General features: G+C 37.0%; 1 protein-coding gene across 3 annotated transcripts in view; it reads right to left on the bottom strand.

Moving 5' to 3' along the window:
* Positions 1–21,287, bottom strand: part of GRID2 (glutamate ionotropic receptor delta type subunit 2) — a gene marked incomplete at both ends in the record, with an annotated part of 1,350,985 nt that overhangs the window by 290,274 nt on the left and 1,039,424 nt on the right. For all 3 annotated transcript variants that reach the window (XM_080932483.1, XM_080932484.1, XM_080932482.1), the window contains one exon: positions 17,393–17,705. In XM_080932483.1, coding sequence (XP_080788609.1) covers positions 17,393–17,705 — 313 coding nt within the window. The remainder of the gene's footprint in view (positions 1–17,392; positions 17,706–21,287) is intronic.

The raw sequence follows: 21,287 nt of genomic DNA on the forward strand, positions 1-21,287 counted from the left end.
TGCTTTTAGACAGAGACATGCCAAAAGGGGAACAACCCACAGGTTAAAATCCACTGCTAATGTAAACTAATTTCAAACTATTTTCTACATGATTCAGACATTTTTAAGTAATACAGAGTTGTCATTTTTCATGTTCAAGATTTCTGAATGTTTAAGTTTCTTCTAAAAAGTATAATAAGGTAAAGTTTTTTGTTATTAAGTTACTATTGTTTATATATAGTTGTAGTTATTATATTTACAAATATGAAGTATCCTAAAACGCTTGGTTGAAAGATCCATGTCTAACAAATATACATACCATTAATTCAGAACATGCTTATCTAGAATGTTTTAGTAAAATAACCATTGTCTTGCCTCAAAGTGCAAAACTGAGAGTTTTTTTATAGTTTCATAAACATTTAATATTAGAAAAGTTTGACATATAAATTATATATGTGTAATATGCTATCTTATATAATAACAAATGATGGTCACAACATTAAAAAAAGACAAAAACTCATTCAACATCTTATTAATTTAAAACTCATCAGGTGTGTCATAAAGATCCTTATATATGTATCAATGAATAGTTGACTGGGGTCCACTCAAGATCCCATGGCCATGTAACTGTGTAACCATTCTCCCCTTGGTCTCAACACCATTTCTGAGTCGGTGGTGGCACCAACTGATGCTCTTCAGATCTGAGATACTTAGATTGGTCGGCCTCAGTAGCATAGCAGTTTGTAAAAAATCTAATTGATCTAATTGTGTAATGAAACTTCTTTGGTACGTGTCCATTGGAGTCTTTAGACTCCTGAACAGCATCACTTTCAGAATACCATGAAAACTTTCCTTATTTTATCTGTTACATTTATAGTTAAACTCAAGATAAATTACATGACTATTTCCAACAAGTTGATCATTGCTTTTTTAGGTGATATGTTCTCATAGTTGCAGAGATAAATAAGAAACACATATTTATTTAACAAAATCTTACTCTTTATTATATCAGTATAAAGTCTAACTTAGTCAAATTCTGCCAGCCAATTTGCTGATAAACTCTACCTCAAACTAGCATAAACAGTATATTTAATGTTAGAGAATAAATGACACATGGAGTGATGAATAGTGAATAGTTTTATGATTTAAAAAAATGTAACTCAAATTTGTTTTAAGGTGAAGTTTTACATTTTTTAGTTCAAAGGAAATTTGACAGATACTACTTCTCAGTAAAAAAAATTCAAAACAAACTGCAGATGTAAAGGTATGCAAACTAGGCCTGGAGTGAAGCTCACTAAGTAAAAGAGCTTGCTGTGTAAGCATGAAGGCCTGAGTGTAAAAAGCCGGGCACGACTACTCATGTATGTGCCTATATGACCGGTATAGCAGGAGAAGGATAAGAACAAGATGCCTGGGACTTTCTGGATTCTAGTCCGGATAAAAAACAAGCTCCAGGTTCAGTGAGAAACTTTGTTTCCAAGAAATAAGGTGGAGAGTAAGACATCCAATATCATCTGTCCTCCTTGCATATAACAATCAAAACATACAAGCAGGCACATAACACACACACATACACTCACACTCACGTACGATTTCAGTAAACAATTTGTTCAAAAAGAGAAAAGATGGACTAGAAGTTGAAATAAAGAATAGAGTACTTTTGGGGTATGCTTACATGAAGAAATAGCTAAGTGGAGCCCATGGCTGCTCTCCCTTAAAATGCATCCAAAGGAAGCAAGGAGCATGCTCTGTCAAGACGTTTGTTGAAACACATGAGCATGTTCCATATCCCCAATGCTGTGAGTCACAAGTGAGGTCAACCCCATTGACTCCTGGGCCCCTCTCTTATCCCAGGTCTCTGACTCTTCCTGGAGATGCCCTCTACCACCCTACTCTGTCAGCTGCAGATTTCCATCCATCCTCAGGCCACTAGCCATACCTTCTGTCCCTCTCCACATCAGATCTTGGAGATCCCGTATCCCTCCCCATACCCTCTCCCTCCCATTTCCTTTCTCCATCTGTCTCTTATGTCTATTTTATTCCCCCTTCTAAGTTAGATTCAAATCCTCACTTAGGATTTGGAAGCTAAAGAGGGCATCTGCTGTAGTTAGGCAGAAACCCCAGTAGAGCAATAGAGACACCAACACATCCACAAAACTTTCAATCCAAAATTTATCCGTGTTTAGAAGAAATGCAGGCACAGGGGATGGAGCAAAGACTGAGAAAATGGCCAACCAATAACCAGCCCAAATTGAGACTCATCCACGGGCAAGCACCAATACCTGACACTATTAATGATACTTTGTTAGGCTTGCAGACAGGAGCAAGTTGTCCCCTGAGAGGTTCTACCAAGCAGCTGACTCAGACAGATATAGACACCCACAGCCAAACAGTGGATGGAGCTTGGTAACTCTTATGGAAGAATAACAGGAAAGATCATAGGCCTCAAGGGATAGAAACTTCAGAAGAAAACCAAAAACAGTCAACTAACCTGGACCCTTGGGGTTCTTAGAGCTGAACCACCAACCAAAGAAAATCCATGGGCTAACCCCAGGCCTTCCTGTTTATATATAGCAGATTTGTAGCTTTGTATTTATGTGGGTCTCAACCAACTGGAGGTGGGGCGCTATCCCAAAAACTGTTGCCTGTAGTTGGGATAGGGTCTTCTAGCTGGGCTGTCTGGTTCGTGGGAGAGGAAGCACCTAGCTTCATAGAGACTTGAAGTGCCAGGGTAAGGGACTACCCAAGTGGGGGACACCTATTCAAAGGAGAAGGGGAGGGTGGATGGGGAAGAATTTTGGGAGGGGGTGACTGGGTCTAGAGCAGTGACTAGGATATAAAGTGATTAAGTAAAGATAAATAAAATTAAATGAAAAGAAGAGTCATACAAACAAAACAAAGGGCAAAGATTTCAATAATGCTTACATGTCCCCCCCTCCACCATGAGATTGGTTTTATTTTATTTCACATTTAAGAAGAAGTTTACATCTAAAATTTATATTTATATTTTCAGAAATGATGATGGTAGCTTTCTTCCAATAGGTTTTCCATTCCTGGTTTCTTTGAATCTCCTTGATTGGGGTATTTATAATTATACTGCCAGCAGGTTTAGAAAATAACTTAACTCAGAAAATGCACATGCAGTAAACATTCTGGTTACTTTTTTTAAAAAAATTATATATAGTGAACTGTCATGAAACAGTAGAATATATTAAAAATTGCTATTTTAAAGGAAAATGATAATTTAGTGTAACCATTAAGATACAATTTAAAATGAACAAAAAGAATAGAACTTAGACATTTTTGTTTTGTTTAAAAAAAAAAAAAAAAAAAAAAAAAAAAAAAAACACATTTGCTCTTTTTCTGCCATAGTCATTTCCAACCTGGTCAATTCGTATTAGAAAGTATATACTTTCATATGTATCATCTGAAAAGTGGAAAAAAACACATATAAATCACCTGCGATATTTTATTCATTTGTAATAAATCTTCATATTTGTGTGTTACATGGAATTATCTATATCATGTATAATTTGGTTAAAAATGGAAGTAATTATTTATAATTTTCTCAGATGACATGCTACCTCAATTCAATGATCATCTCAAATAGTAGAGATGCAAGGTTTAAATTGCACTGCAGTCAAGTTTTGAAATAAACCAAGTGAAAATGGCCAGTTTACAAGGTTGACCTCTGTAATTTCTATTCATTTTCTAAGCTTCTCTTGGTGTAAATGCATGTTAAATTGCCTCTTTTAGTGCACAGAGTGATTTTTCCTTAGGCAAATTACTCTCTTTTGGTTCATCAGTTAGATATGTGTTGCGTATAATTTGGCAGTATGAAAGTTATTCATTTCAACTTGAAAGTGTCTACCCTAGATGTTGCATATAGCCATCTCTAATATCTTACACTATTATAAAAGAAAGTATTTGTACTACAGAAGCAGACATTTAAGTTTATCCGCCTTAATGAATTATTCAGGTCATCAAATGCAATTTTGAACTTCCTTAACCTAGTGTAAGTCAGCATTTGTATAACGTCATTTGGGTCAATACTAACTCACAAGAAAAAAATTAAAAATCAATGAACATCAGGGTTGGCATTTTAATTTTCACTTTTTAGCTTAAACCCTTTTCTGAATTCAAAGGATTAAAGACTTCTTGGAAAAAAAAAAAAAAAAAAAAAAAAAACAGTGTTTCAGAGGTATCACAAATCTATACAATCATTTACATCTGTGGCAAAAGGGCCACTTGCACTATTTTCTGGGCAACAGACAATTTGACCTTAAATTTTTCCTGGCTTTGAGATGAAGTGTACCCTAGTGGATGCTGTGCCCATCTTTCCCAAGGAAAGCTTCTGCTTCTGGCAGATACTGCTGAGTTTACACATTCCTTCCTCAGCCAAAGCGCCGGCTCTTTAATTGTATCCATCAGATGGCCTTCGGTGACCAAATGACTACAGATTTTAAAATCAAGAAAATTTTAAGTGGAAAGACCTGGCCTTGAGAAGGAAAATTGGGGGTAGAAGGTTATTGATTTTTTTCTTCTGCAAGAGAAGCAAAAGTTTCTGATGTCGTAAGAATGTTGGCTGATAGGGAGATCTTTGTGGATAAATCAGAGTGTACGTCCATTTCAAATAAGCAAAAGGAACAAGAAAACTGTTTAAGTTCTTTACCCCAAGAGTTCTTTGAGGAGAGGTTTTATACTCTTTATTTGGAAATAAAAGCACTACGCCTGAGCATACACTAAAAGAAAGACATTCTTAGCAATTTGCCTTAGCATAAAAATTTTTACTGTTTCTATGCATAATAGAAATAAGTATATATACATATTATAATTATATATAAGTATATATAATTTATAATATTATAATGTATAATATATATTAGCTTTATTTTAGTTATTATAATATATATATTAACTTTAATTTAGCTATTACTTGTTTTCACAGAGAAATTAAAAGGTTCGAAAAGGAAATGAGAACGCCTATACTTTTATGCTTCTCTCTGCTTTCTCTCCTTTATTGTTGTGGAAAACATTTTTAGAAGAAAAGAATCTTCCTTGCATGCTGTCACTACAAATAATGCTCAGGTAGAGCATCCAATACTCACCTGCTCTCTCTAAAAGGACCAAAACAACAGCCGAACAGGTGACACATGTAATGCCCTGGAACCCAACAGCAGTAACAGCACGTAAAAAATCTCATTGGTCTGAGAGAGACAAATCTCAGGAGAAACAACAGTTCAGAGACAATACTCCAGACCTACAGAGGATTGTCCTATCTGCGGGTATCATCATCAAATACAGGGTTGGTCCAAGCATACTAAGTGCAGATACTTTTACATGGTGCCATTCTCAACCGTTATAGGATTATAGCCTAAGTAAGAAAGTTGAACCTTCTTGGTGCTATACCCATGAACACTAAGTGGATGGAACTTATCATCTGAACTTGGACAGTTTTGTGTTAGCTTCCCATCTCCAGGACCCTAAATCTACTGTATTGGCTCTGCAGCTACCTGCCTCATGTGCTAAATACAGCTTTGTAGAGAGACTCTGGCTTTCTCCTGCATGCATAGTCCATGTCTAAGAGCTGGAGAAAAGTTACTTGTTTCTAGCTGTGTTTGGTGCAAGCTGCCTTTTTCTCTCTGCAGGTCCTGTACACACAGCCTTACCCTATTATTTGCAACTCCTGGCAGACACAATAGCTTAAAGGAGCATCTTCTCAGACTGAACTCAGACTCGGATGTCCTCAGCTGTATATGCGTTGGGGACTCCTATCAGCTGGTGTATATGCAACCTGGTTGGTGGTCCAGTGTCTGAGAGATCTCAGTGGCCACGGTTAATTGAGACCATTAACCATTTTTTATCCCTGTGTTCTTTCAGACAGGAACAATTATGGGTCAGAGTTTTTGACTGTGGGATAGTAACATCATTTCTCACTTGATGCCCTGTCTTTCTGATGGAGGTGCACTCTATAAGTTCCTTCTCTCTACTGTAGAGCATTTCATCTTAAGTCCCTCTCTTTGAGTCCTGAGAGTCTCTCACCTCTCAGGTCCCTGGTACATTCTGTAGGGTCCTCCCCCCAACCCCCAGCTCCTACCTCCTGAGGTTGCCTGTTTCCATTCTTTTTGTTGACTCTTGGGGCTTCCGTCCTTTACCCCAACCCAATACCTGATCATGTTCCCCTCTTCCCCTCATGTTCTCTTTCCCACCCAGCATCCTCTCTCCCCACACATTGCTTTCTTCTACCTCCCTAGTGGAATTGAGGTATTCTCATGTGGGCCCTTCGGCTTGTTAATCTTGAGTTTTGAGTTCTGTGGACTGTATCCTGGGTATTTTGTCCTTTTTTTTTTTTTTTTTTTTTTTGGCTAATATCTACTTTTTATTTCAATCAGCTCCCTAATGCTGACTCTCAGCCTCACTGTGGACAGAAATGAAAAAGGAAAGTATTTCCAACTGCAAGTTAACACTGGGGTCACTGTAAGCTAATTGGATCTGTTACTGTAGTCAGTTTCCCTCCTAAGTAGTGGTGAGGAGTGCAGTGTGAGTGAAGGCAATGTGATAGGAGGACTGACACAAAGTAAAAAGAAGGAAAAGGCCTCTGGGGAAGGAAAAATATAAACATGCAGCTGACTCAGTGTCTAAGAGTGCTTACTGCTCTGCTAGGAGACCAGAAGCCAAGGAGAACAAATTACAAAGACGAAAGATGGCCTTTTTGGTTGCTAACTTAATTGGACCAAAGACATTGGTAAATTCTCTCTCTCTCTCTCTCTCTCTCTCTCTCTCTCTCTCTCTCTCTCTCTCTCTCTCTCTCTCTCTGTAAAAGTATTTACAGATGTAATTAAACCCAAGGGTCTCATGATCAGTGTTTCAGTTCCCTAATAGTATTGTTGATAGTAGGAATCTAAAGTTAGGTCCTGATAGGAAGAGTCTGTTGCTGGAGGTATGTCCTGAGGAAGGGCTCGACTTCATCCTCTTGTTCTCTTCTGCTGCCTGGACACTGGCTGGGGGTGAAATAATCAGTATACCAAGCCTTCCCCACAATAATAGACCTTCAGTTCTGAAACTATAGTCAAAATAAATATTTTAACCCTCCAGATATTTCTTGCAACCAAGAGAAATTCTAACATTACTATTAACCTAAGTGTTAATATCAAGGGATGTTACGCTACCATGTTCAGGAAAACAGCATGGTATAACTGTAAAATCAGAGGCATAAGTCAGAAAAACAAAATAAAGAACCCATAAATAAAGCATGTGTTTATTTCTAACTGAAATAATTAATATAAAGATGAGCAAACCTTCAGACTGAGAGAAAAAAAAAATATTGGGTGTTCATATGGCCCAAAGTTAACCATAAACATAAACAATCCAATTTAAATGGTCCAAGGTTTGTATAGATGCTTTTCATAAAAAAATTTGGTGTCAAAAAAATACACACAAAATGTCTAGTATTATTCTCCACCAATAAAATGCAGATCAAAACTATAACCAAGTTTCATCTCATTCTAGTTATTAATAAATGTTATTATAAAAAGAAAAGGAGCAAGTAATATTGAAGATATAGAGAGAAAGTAATCTTTTTCCTCTAACTAGGAACGGTATTAGTATATTAATGACAAAAATGTATGAGGAGTTTTGAACGGACAGTAGAAATTTGGTATATATGAATGGTAGAGTACTATTTAGACACAAAAATGCAATCGTTATATTTGTATAAGTATTACTGAAATTGGACGACTTAAAGTTAGCAGTAGTAGGTCCATGTTCTTTCCAGTTAGTATACTCAAAAATAAAAATGACTAGAAAGTAAAATAAATCTAGAAAATTGCCTTGAAACTAGAAGTGACTGCTGTAGATTGGGGTGGGTGTTTGTGGAGTTCGAAGAAGGTAGATGGACATGATCCATGTGGATTGTGTTCATGGATGGAGTTCACAGTAATTCCTATTAATATGTAATTACTAAAGATAAGGCTTAAGAAGGGAGGCAGCTGTTGACTGGTTCATGTGCTGTCAGACATTTTACAGACTTTTACAGTGGATCTTGAGCTAGGGACTTTAAAAGCACAATTTATAAATACATTTTATGACAATACAAACCTCCTTTGATGGCTATATATGAATAAAATATGAGCATAGCTCATTTAGTTTAAGTTTACATTTTTGAAAACGTGCTACTTTTACCCATATGCTGGAGGATTTGAAATCAGGAAAATCAGAAATGTTTGTTTATTAATGCTTTCTCAAAAAATTGTGTGTTTTCTCTAAAAACACTTCTGTGACTTCTTTCTGTCAGTATGAAGATCAGAGTCTAAGACCCAAAATCTCTGCACATGGACCTCTTTCACCTCATCTGCCCTAGGACTATTCTGGTTTCTGTGCATGGGTCCTTCGTATCTATGCCTGACCATTTGTGTGTTATATATCAGTGATCTATGCTTTATTCAGTCTCCCTGCCTACCTTTCAGAATTTGCTCAGTATTAGATTTCTAAAAAGGCTCCAATGGAAATAGAAACCACATCACATAAGATTTCAAGAGCACTCAACCTGAACTAATTTTTTCCAAATAATTTGAGCTCTTTAGTATCTATTCAGCAAACACTTTGCTTATTACATATAATCATTAAGATGCTTAATTAATATGTGAGAGTGATTGAAATATGAATTGTATTTTGTTTGTGCAGTAACATGAACCAGTCTTCTAGAAAAGTAGCAAAGAGATTTCATTTATTTCAAACTCATTTTTTTTTTTCTCTCAGCACAGCGCAGCATTAAATAAAGACAATGTGTTACCAATGCAAAACTTTTCGGCAATAGTGTAGTTAATTAAGACTAAATGTCAATAGAACTTAACACTGGCACTGGATAATGGTTCCTGCTGCTAGATATATGTCAAGAGAAAGATAAACAAGATGGAGTGATTTATTAAGCAGCAGCACACTCCAGGCAATGCATTTCTAGAGCATAACACTCCTTGGGTGGTGAAGTGAGGCAGAGAATAAAGATGAAATGGCCTTAACCCTTTGAACAGCAAAACAACAGAACAGAGTCATGCTACTCACAGACCATTCTGGCTGACATGGCAAAATCACTTTGGGAGAAAGACGACAGGACAGGCATGCTCGAAAGGATTCAGGTTACAATAGAATACCGTCACCAACGCCTCCTGCTTTACAGATAATGAAATTCTGAGAACTCACATCATCTCAGTGGCGCCTCAGTTTCTCAAACATAAGGGCTAAGGTTCCATGGAGGCTCTGTGTGTTTGTTAGTTTGTTTCATTGTTCATTCTAAAGCCCATGAGGACAGATACCGTGTTGTTCTGTTCACTTTTGTGACTAGATAAATAATTCATATTTAATATCTATGTAGATACTTTCTGGAGAAGGGCGAATTTAAATTAGGAAAGGCTTATGAATTGTTTTTAGGACATGCAAAATCTGAACTTGGGTAATGGACATAAATGTTCATGGCTAGAAAATAACTAAAGTGGACAAAACAGGCTCTATGCCAGTTGCAAATGGGTTGTTAACTTGGAGGCCAAGATATGGGGTTGTAAACATTAGGTAAACCTATAAATTTGGTCCATGGCTACAAATCAAAGAACTATTTCATGTGTCCATAGAGAAGTAATAGGGGTCATGCTTAGTCTAATGTTAAATTTTTACACACATGAGGATACATGCAAAAAACAGACAAATTACCATAAAGCATATAGTTTATAAAGTTGAGAATTTATCTTAGTGGTAGAGTGCTTGTCTAGCCAAGTTTAAGGCACTGTATTTAGTCCTTAGCCCTGAAAAAAAAAAGAAGTTTACAAATGTCAGACAGTGATATATATGACAAGATATATATGAATTTGTCCTGCCAAGTATACTTTGGAATATAAGTGTGTGTCTGTGTGTATGTGTATGTATGTATGTATGTATGTATGTATGTATGTATGTACGTATGTATAACATACAAGAGATTTAGAAAACATAAGTGTCTCACAAGGCTGGAGAAATGCCTTAGCTGGTGAGAGTACTTTCTGCTCTTCTAGATAGCCTGGACCTATTATGCACATAACAGCTCACAACATCCTGTAACTCCAGTTCCAGAGCATTTGACATCCTCTTCTGGCTTCTGTAAGCATGAGCCATACACCTGGGAAATGGACATATATACAAAGGCAGCGCACCCACATATATAAAGTAAATCTTAAACAGCAACCAACATTCTTCCAGGCCATTATTACCTTTCCATGTTTGAACCTGGTGGTGGGACAGTATCACTTAGTAGAAGTTGCACTACGATCAGATTGTACCCAATGATGAGCTAGGCTAAAACCAGTCTTACGGTTTCAAATGTTGGATTGGATTTTGAAGGCCACAGACATTTTCTTACATTTTAATGATACAACCATCAGTAATATGTACTTATCTGTATGTGCATAAATGAGAGGGGAAAGTAGATGAATGGTTCAGAATGTTAATCAAATTTCCCAATTTCTATCTTAAACTGCTGTTTTCTACATACCTGTGGTCCCTTAAGTCCCATTATTTATCTTTAATCTATTCTAAACCACCCCTAAGATGAGTCCCCTTGGCAATATTTGTTTCTATACTTCTTTCCTAAGCTGGGGTGAATTGTGATATTAATCTAAAAACCAAAGGCAACAATTTACATGCTAGGGAACGTTATTTTAAATGGTGTAGAACACCTGCTCTTTCTCATTAAATTTAGCGTTAAAGGTATAATTGTTTAAAATCACCTTTGAATTGGTTAAATATTTTCATGAGAAACCACTTCTTTCTTTTATTCAAGCTATTGTATTTTTTTTACAGAATGCTATTCTATGGATTTTTTTTTCAGGATTCAAGAAAATAGACTGTATCTGTTCTTACTCTAAGGAGAGTCTGATTTGTGCTTTATAAGTTTTTAATTACTTTTAATCATTACAAAGCCAGTTCAGCATGGGAGATCTTCTGTCTTAATCAAAAGGGTCACAGGAACAGAGACTGTCATCAAAGAGCACGTCACATTCCTGGGGCTCCTGGGGTCATCTTTTAGCTCATTTGGGTCCATTGGGAGCTAAACTAACACATCCACATCTCATCCTTGCCCTTCTCTGGTTCCCATCCTTAAAAAATCTGCTTCCGTGGCAGAGAATTAAGTTGTTACCAGAATGGCTAAGAGGACACTGTCATGTTCTAAAGCCTAAAGCCGCACAGCTAGGGCAGATCTTCAAGTGCTTGGTGTTGCCTTGGTTAAGGGTTGTCAATCATAATTAGCAAACAACAGAGATGCTATCTGAACATAAATAAAAACTACAGACATCTTTTTTAGTTACTGGTGTCTGAACAGAATATATAGCCCAGGAAACTGTCACCTGGAATGACTTCCTTTCTCCCCGAGGTTATTGCTGTCAGTAAACAACAGAGTCAGCTAGCCGATATCTTTTCTGTGCTATTTAAATTGAATGCTGAATATCAGATACCATTACAAAGAAGTGACTTTGCTACTGAAACCTAAGTCCACAAAACTCTGGGATTTCTGATTTGAGCTGTACATTATTAAAATAGGGGTTTCTGAGTTGTTCTATCTAAAGTTTGAAAGGCACTCTGGTTCTCCCAAGTCTCCTTTGTTTCCCAACTCAGTGGAGAAGATTGGCTCTTTTTTTTTTTTTTTTTTTTTGTGGGAATGATAAAGCTGTGGTTCTCTGTGACAATCCAATCTACCTGGAACTGGGAAGAAATTCATTACCTTCAAAAATTATCCTGAGATTTAAAAGCCAGTGGGTTGCCTCTTCTGGTAACTCTTGTGCAGAAGCATGGGGTTATTTTTAACTTTTCTACCACTCCCTCAGGCACATTTTCTATTCAGCATGAGCATTTGTAGACCTCTTTGATTCTCAAAACTAACAAAAGAGATTTCCTTTTCTCTGTTACAATAACTTTATCTGATCCTATAATTGGAAGTGGCTTTGCTGGGCTCCAATTTATTAGGAAACATTGGCATGTCACAGAACACTCTGACGAATATTATGTCTTTCAACATGTGGAGAGTAAGAGACTTTAGAGTTGACAGCCATGAATGGGATGTTTCTATCATCCCTTTCCTCAAAGGCTCGGGGCACTATTGGGCAGAGGGATTGGAAGGATTTTAAGAACCAGGGGTTGTGAATAATTTTAGAAAAGCCGAGCTTTCCAGATACAACAGGAAGAATGCACATGTGAACTCACAGACATGCTGACAAGCTCACCTGGACAAAATCCCACCCCAGAGAAGGGAGTGGGCGACATGTTCTACCAAAAGCTGAGAAGCTCTTGGTAAATGATAGTTGATGAGTGAGGAAAATCAATTTTGTAATGGAGTGAAACTCAGAAGATCAGCCACAGTCCAGGCAAGCCCCATGCTTAGGAGTAGTAACCAAAACAAAAAAAAAAAAAAACAAAACAACAAGCAAACAAACAAACAAACAAAAAAAAACAACAAAAGGAGTCCATAGCTTATAGTGTGTGTGTGTGTGTGTGTGTGTGTTAGAAGAGAGAGAGAGGGAGAGAACACAAAGTGTGTATACTCGGTGGTATATCTGGAAGAAGATGTGGAATGAGAAAAAATATAATAAAAATACATTGTATGAAGTTTTCAAATAATAAATTTAAAAATATTAGTTTTTCTTACTTATTAACATACTCAAATATCTAGGTTTAGCATGGCACTAATATATTTAATTTATTCCCTGTTCCTCTGTCTGGTCCTTCGGTTCCTGGGACACTGTTGCCATGTGAAGGATAGACACATGTGTGGCCATAAGCAATTCTAGTTCAGACAAAACCATAGGAGAAACTCAAGGTTTCCTGTCACAGTTTGTTTGTAAATAAGAGATTACATAGAGTCACTTCCATGAGCAAGTCAACTAAGCTCCTATGGCACTAGAGTCACTACAAATGAGTGGCCTCTTAGAGGGTCTTTGACACTCACACTCTAGTGGTTTTGATAAGCTAGCTGCAAGGAGAGAGATGTGATGAGATGATATAAAATTACAACAAAACATATTAAATTGGTCTCTCATTCTTACATTTAACAACCTAATTCACAAGCGCCAATGTTCCAGTCTCACAGATATACTGACTTTAACTCTGTAATGAACCATATGGCTTTTGCACAGTTGAATTCCCAAATCTGATGTTGCAAAGTCACTGATTATTTTTTGTGTGTGGAATAAGAAGTAGTAAACAACTCACATACATTTAATATTTTTCTGCTTTTAGTTCTTCATGGTCTCCATTTCAGAAATCTGTTGAACACATGAAATACCTTTCCATCCCTCTTAAATCTGAAATAGTGTGTCAATAAGTATTTAATTTTGAAATAACAGCTGTACTTCCTCTGAAGAGACTGTATTTTCATTAGGAATTATCACTAAGTCCCAATCTATTGCTTATGCATGGACAGTGCTACCCACTGATTCTCTTTTCATTGAGTTTATGAGCCTTTAATTTACTTTGAATCACAGTATAACAATACCCTCAGTATCTTTTAATGGCTTCACCTTTTCATTGTTAGCCAGTGAACAGACAGCAGCTCCCCTAAAATAAGTTGGTTCATTGCATGTAATTGCATATTATCCTTCCTTATGAATTTGTGTAATTCACAGCCAGCTTATAATCTGTGGGGAACATTTAACAAAGGATAGAAACATACTTAATGCTATGAAAATATGTTGTAAAAAATCCTGCACCTTTGTAGTGTTTTTTTTTTTCTTAAATAAAAGCCCCATGCAGGTAGGTTTTTTGTTCGTTGTTTGTTTTTGTTTTTTGTTTGTTTGTGCTCTAGAAGTTCCTGCAATTTTTGTGACCTAAAGACAGATTCAGGAAGCCCATTTATCCACACACTGGTCAGTACTCTCAGAAATAATTCTACAACATAGGAGATCCTCTCTCTCTCTCTCTCTCTCTCTCTCTCTCTCTCTCTCTCTGTCTGTCTCTCTCTCTCTCTGTCTCTCTCTGTTTCTGTCTCTCTGTCTCTGTCTCTATCTCTCTCTGTTTCTGTCTGTCTGTCTGTCTGTCTGTCTCTCTCTCTCTCTCTCCCTCTCTCCCTCTCTCTTTCTCTCAAAATGTACTCAGTATTGGGTATATTGTACATACTACACATAACTTCTCTGGCTTGATGATTTTGGGTCACGGGGAAGAATTTCAGTGAAAACTTTTCTCAGATTGCAATCTAATAAGCACATATATCTGTTGGATCAGTTTTATAATTTAAACGCTTAGCTTGTGTTCATCCTCTGACTTCTCAGTGCACAGTTATTAACCACTTCCAAGGTAAAAAATGCTGAGATGTGGGCAAAGGAACAAGAAAAATAAATAGAGTACTACTATGCACTTAAAAATACTCAGTTTTGAAAAGCAATTTTAACTGTACACAAGTTCATTGAGTTGTATAGAATTTGGATCTGGTTGGGTTGGGTGTATGATATTTTTAATCATTTAAAATTTTTATAATAAACTGTATTAAAAATACACAGGTGATTATAAGTTTTTGAAAGAAAGATCTTTTTCATTACATATAATTATAAATTCTAAAATAAGTCTGTCTTAAGAAACAAGAAGATCGTGCCTAAGTCTCAAAAAGATTCTTTTTTCCTTTTGAATTTATTTTTATTGGATATTTTATGTATTTACATTTCAAATGTTATCCCCTTCCCTGGTTCCCTCCTCTCTCATCCTCCTCTCCCCTGCTACTATGAGGATGCTCCCACTCCTTCCTGCCAACTCCAACCTCAACACCTTGGCATCCTCCTACACTAGAGAAACAAGCCTTCACAGGACCAAGGTATTCCCCTTCTATTGATGCCAGACAAACCCATCCTCTACTACATTTGTGGCTGAAGCCATGGGTCTACCCATGTGTACTCTTTGGTTGGTGGTTTAGTCTCTAGGAGCTCTCCAAAGTCAGGTTGGTTAATATTGTTGTTTTTCCTATGAGTTTGAAAACCCCTTTAGTTCCTCCAATCCTTTCTTTAACTCCTCCATTGGTGTCCCCATGCTTAGGCTGAAGGTTAGCTGCAAGCATCTTAATCTATTTTAGTGAGGCTCTGGCAGAGCCTCTCAGGAGACACCCATATCTGGTTGTCAGCAAGCAATTCTTAGCATCAGCAAGAGTGACTGAATTTGGTGGCTGCATATGGGATGGATCCCCAGGTGAGGCATTCTATGGATGGCCTTTTCTTCAGTCTCTGAAGATGCTCCAACATATAACAAGGACACATGCTCTGCTATGTTTATAGCAACTTTATTTATAATAGCCAGAAGCTGGAAAGAACACAGATGTCCTTCAACAGAGGAATGGATATAGAAATTATGATACACAATGGAATACTATTCAGCTACTAAAATCAATGACTTCATGAAATTCTTAGGCAAATGGATGGAATTAGAAAAAATTTATCCTGAGTGAGGTAACCCAGTCAAAAAAGAAGACACGTGGTATGCATTCACTGATAAGTGGATATTAGCCCAAAAGCTGTGAATACCCAAGATACAATTCATAGACTATATGCAGCTCAAGAAGGAAGATCAAAATGTAGATTCTTTAGTCCTTCTTAGAAGGAGAAACAAAATACTTATGAGAAAAAAAATACATGGACAAAAGTATTCTTGAATGGGGGAAACAAAGGTAAGATTTGGAGGATGAGCTTGAACTTGCCCAGTCAGAGCAAAGGGTAAGAGTAAAGACCAGGAAAGATGACAGCAGAGGTACTTCAGGATTTGGGAAAATCCCAATGAAAGCAGAGAAGCCACCTGGCTCCCATCAGTTAACGGGACTGCATGGTTTTCAGTAATTGCCCATTTATTGTGCTTTTTAGTGACAGCAGATATGCACTGAGCTCTGGATGTCATTTCTGTGCTGGACTAGTAGTCAGACTCTAAAGGGCTCAGATCTGTATGCAGAGGATGGGGAGATGATAAGAAAGCATGCAAAGATGGAAAATACTGTGGTTAGCTTTTCATGGCACAGAAACACACATACATAGCCACACACCCATGCACACACACACACACACACACACACACACACACACACAGCAGTTATTATCAAGGAAAAAGGCAGAAAAAGGAAGAGCTGTTATGGGGCACCTATGCTTCAGGGAAGAAATGAAATTGGTTTAATTTCTCTATGTAAGAAAGACTTCCACTTCTAAAATATTTATGAGATTAGATAGACAGAACTGGCAAATAGAGGTAGAAAAAAGGAAAAAGAAAGGTATTGTTAAGATGTCTCTGTATGTCTAAGTGGCTGGTGATTTACTTTGGAGTGAAAGGATTAGAGTGTATGTAAGTAAAATCTGTGTTTGGCCTGGTGGAGTTTAATATCTGCTAAATAAAAAAACAATAAATATTTACTTTTAGTACATTTTAGTCACTTTAAAACTTCACAGTATCAGTAATTTTAATTGCCATAAAAATTGCCAAGTCAAGCATACTCAAGACATATTCCAAAGGAGGAATTCAACAAAGGAGACCACAGAGTCCTGTACCGTGTAGAAAACAACTATGATGCTGTGAACAAGAACAAATGTCCCAGGAAGAGAGAAGTATAGAGAAGCTCAAAAAGAGAAACCTGAACTGACAGCCCATAGCTGGAATCAACCTTAGAAGCTGATATATAAATTGAATGAATTAACTATTTCAGCCTCTGGTCTGAACTGTCAGCAGAGGCTTGAGATACTATGGAATGAAGACAAACTTTTGCTTCAAAAAGAAGTTTGCCACTCAACCTAATAACACCATTACAACAACAATTTGATTTTATTATCAATGAAATTTAAAAAATATTACACAAAATCCATCTCACTGAACTACTGCTATAAGGGACACATGCTACTACACTTCAGATTCTTTCTTTGAATCATTCTAGTGATCACTGGCAGTCACTACTGAGAGCTTTATTGAGACTTTCTCCCTTTTCTTTGTTGCTATCAAATGGGTTACTGAAGTTTCACTGGTTCTATCTGGTCAATACCACAGATCTCCTGATGCTCCATGGCTCTCCACACTCACTCCCTACTCACTTATATGTTCTCACATGTATTTCTTGTGTTCAATGCCTTTATTAAATTTGCCAGGCTATAAGTCAGAAGTTTGAAAGGAAAAACTGACCTTGAGCTACCCTGAGAATCTTATCACTGACATTCAGCATTGCCTTTGCTGATGAAACTGAACTTACATCAAAAGACAAATAGCCATTATTGCTAGGAGCCTGCCCTGCCTGAGATCTACTAAGAGACAGTAGGAAATGTTATCTTCTGAATATTGCTGTGAAGACCATTAGAGGTCTTTCTGATGCTGCATACAAAATCATTTTTGCTGATTACTTGAAACACTATTTTCTTTCCCTCTTCATAGGAAAAGGCACTCTTTCTCTTACCTTGCTGTACAAAGGACCCATACACAAACCACATGGAGTTGTAGAGTGTAGTAGACGTCATTGATCCCATTTGCAATCGTGGGGGATTAAGCCAGTTCAAGAGGTAGACCAGGAGGCCCACCAGAAGGACTGTGCCGGCAATGCAGGCCCACAGAGATAGATCGAAGGGTGCAAGGCAGGCAAACATATCCACTGTTTTTTCTGCCCTTCGAAGTAGGACCCCGACTGAGTAGTCCATGTAGCGTGTTGTAAAATCCACAACATTCTCCCGATCTGGAGTGATGGTTAAAGCTGAAATCCCGATGTCAGCTCTCTGTGAAATCGAAAGAGAGAAGAACACATTAATAGTGTGAAAACAATTCAGTTTGTAGCATTTCAGTTTGCCTTGGGGAAGAAAAAAATGATGCCTCAGGCAACATCTTAAGCCTCTTTATATAAACTGAAAGTACTGCAGGGACTTCTTATAGACAAGCTCTCCATTCGTTTTGCATATATTACAGCAGTTTTTGTCCCAACCGAGTCAAACAAATTACATCTTTCACATTGCCAATACATGTGGAATCAGTCAGGAATACCTCAGACACAGATACACCTTAATAAACTATTTTTTCTCTTAATTCATTTCATCAAAGTCATCATTAAACAGTAGCAGAACAAAATATTCCAAAGAATTCTAAGAAAATGTTTCAAAGGCATTGAGTGTTTCTCAAACATGTAAATTCATGAGAAGACCACTTAAAACTTCGATAGACACCATCCTTGCTTTAAATATTGTATGCATAAAAACCTATATTTTTGGTTCTAAGCATGTTAGGGCTGACTTAGAATGTCAAATGTCAAAAGGTTCCTCTTCTCAGTGTATGTGTTTAGGTTCTCAGTGACAGCTATGATGGCACATGTTAAGAGACATTACAGAATTGTAGTAAAGCACAGGATAAATGACTTTACACTCAAATTCTGTGATATGTGAATACATATGTAAATAAATAGGCATCTTGTTTAAAATAATGATCTATGGCAGTAATTTGAGCAAAGGGAAGCCCTCTTCAGACAAATATTTATAAATATCAATAAGTTGCATATGGAACATTTTCTAGCTGTTTCTTTTTTATACTTTTATGCAAGGAGATAAAAAATATATTTTGAGCTTTTATGCACTGAGTAAGAAAAGAAAGAGAGAAAGAAAAGTAAGAAGCCCTGTGGAATGCTACACCAACTTTAATGAATTAATTTTCTGAAATAATAAAGCTCTAAACATGTTCTATATAAATAATGGTTTGCAAGTGTGTACACATGTGCAGGTGTGTGTGTGTGTGTGTGTGTGTGTGTGTGTGTGTGTGTGTGTGTGTGTGTGTAAACCAGGCCCAAATCTGCTTGTTGCCTCAGCCTGTATTATGTAGCTAGATAAATATTTCAATTAATCCTTATAATTATCTATGAACTATACATTTCCTCTTTCATTTTAAAGTTGTGAAACTACAATTCCTACAATTCTACAATTTGGAGAGGTTTAGTGGTTTTTTTCAATTCTCAATTGATAAACACAAGACCAGTATTCAATATGTGATTTTCTCACTCCCAAGTTTTTCTTTGTAACTATTTTAAACTTTTATAAAACATCATCAAACTTACAATAAATTCATACTTTAGGAAGTCTGGATAAGTTTGTAAAATAGAAATAGAATTCTACTTATCTCTTGTGTCTGCAGGTTTGTGCATTTATAGATACACATCAATGTTTGCTGTGTCTGAATCTGTGTGTATAGATGTGTGTGTTCATGTGCACTTTAATGTGCATGTATATTTACTGTGGCTGCTTGTAAAATTGAAATAAACTTCCTGGAGTCAGTTCATTCTTTCTACCATGTGAGTTCCATGGATCAAACTGAGGCTATCAAGCTTGGGGTAAAGCATCTTGCTAGCCCAATACTAATATTTTCATACCAATGATGTCTAGGGGTTTTAGGTAAAAAATGTGGATTACTTAGACATGAGGGAGTTATTTTGTTTGAACTAAAGTGTTAATAAATATGACATTCACCTCAATAGATCTATAGCTTCTACAATTACTTAAATTTTCACTAAATATCATCCCCTTTCTATTCTGTGCTTGGGAGAAATTTCAGTCTACCCAGGTAAGGAAAATCAGAATCGGGATGACATTTAAATCTGACACACATATGTACAGTTAATCACATGCCCATGCACAAGCATACACACACACACACACACACACGCACACACACTTACCAGTCTCTACATTGCTGCTCATTTCCCTTATCAGAAGCACTGGCACAACAGATATATTGTAGATTGTTGTGCTATTACTCCTTGTTTCTATTTAGAGATGCTAAACCAAAACACTGCCAAGACACAGGAGTCATTTATTCAGAACAAAAGTCCCAAACATCCTGAAGATCTTAAAATGTAACTAGAAATGATCATTGATGGTCATTGTTCACTCAGTCATAACATTCCTATGTGTCAGTTAGGTAACTCATTTATCTGCTTTCTACAATGCCTTTTAAAAGATTCACCAACATGAAACCTTTGGTCTTCCCACTACTCATGAATTTTCAGAAGATAATATCTACAAGTGTCATATAGTGAACATAGGAAATATGAGATTGGAATTAACACTGACTTGGAGTGTACCACTTCACTAGCTACTTCTGGTGTGTTATTTTAACTCTTATTACAAATGTGGAGATGGCCTTCTTGTCTAAAGCCATCCTTTACTAGAAAACTCTCCCAATCATCCCCATTTCAGAGACTAAAATTCCATCTAAAATGTATAAACTGTACGTCATCTTTCTGAAAATTTTTAACTTCTCATTAATACAAAAGAAGAATAAAGGTCTCTCTCTCTCTCTCTCTCTCTCTCTCTCTCTCTCTCTCTCTCTCTCCTCTCTCTCCCTCCCTCCTTCCCTCCCTCCCTCTCTCTCTCTCCTCTCTCTCCCTCCCTTCTTCCCTCCCTCCCTCTCTCTCTCTCCTCTCTCTCCCTCCCTCCTTCCCTCCCTCCCTCCCTCTCTCTCTCTCTCTCTCTCTCACCCTCCCCCCTCTCTCTCCCTCCATCCCTCCCTCCCTCTCTTTCTCTCTCTCTCCCTCTCTCTCTTCTTTTTGATGTCAACATAATCTGAAGGTTTTTCTCTAGTTCTACAGAACAGGTCACCTTCAGAAGACTCCTGTGAATAGAAATAACTGGACAACCCATCAGGAAAATGGCATTACAAAGTCACTGCCATGGCAAGTCAAATTCACATGATTCAGGGATCATCCAAAAAACCCTCTTAACAACATTTGGCAGTGATGTGGTTTCTCCCATGGACTTCAATATCTAGCTAATCTGATCTGCTACTATCATTCTTGAGAGCAAATTTGGCTCTGTTACATTATGTTTTAATGGTTTTCAATGGGTTGGCTTCATCCTAGGAGAATGATTCAGTTTATAATACGAGTTACCCATGTTTTGATAGACAGTTCTAGACACTCGTCAGCATGGTCACATTGTGTCATATGTTACCAATTGTATTCACACATACTGCTTCCATGGTCTGAACTTTCTCCCTAAAATTCCTTTAAGAAAATTAACATCTGAACTGTTTGTAAGGTAATCTTTCTATGACCCTTTGAATAATAATTGCTTTTATACTAACAGTTGCCTACACATATGACTATTTCGCAAGTTACAATAGTTGTAATTTTCACACGTTATTATGACCTTTCATAACATGTGATTTCACTATTAGATTATAACTTCAGGCAGGCAGAAATTATGAATGCACATATGTACATGCGCACACTTGCTTTCACACTCATGTGCACACACATACACACACACACACACACAGAGACACACACACACACATTCTAATGCCTACTACTTATAAACTGA

The sequence above is a fragment of the Micromys minutus genome, assembly GCF_963924665.1.
Source record: "Micromys minutus genome assembly, chromosome: 18".
Taxonomy (NCBI): Eukaryota; Metazoa; Chordata; class Mammalia; order Rodentia; family Muridae; genus Micromys; species Micromys minutus.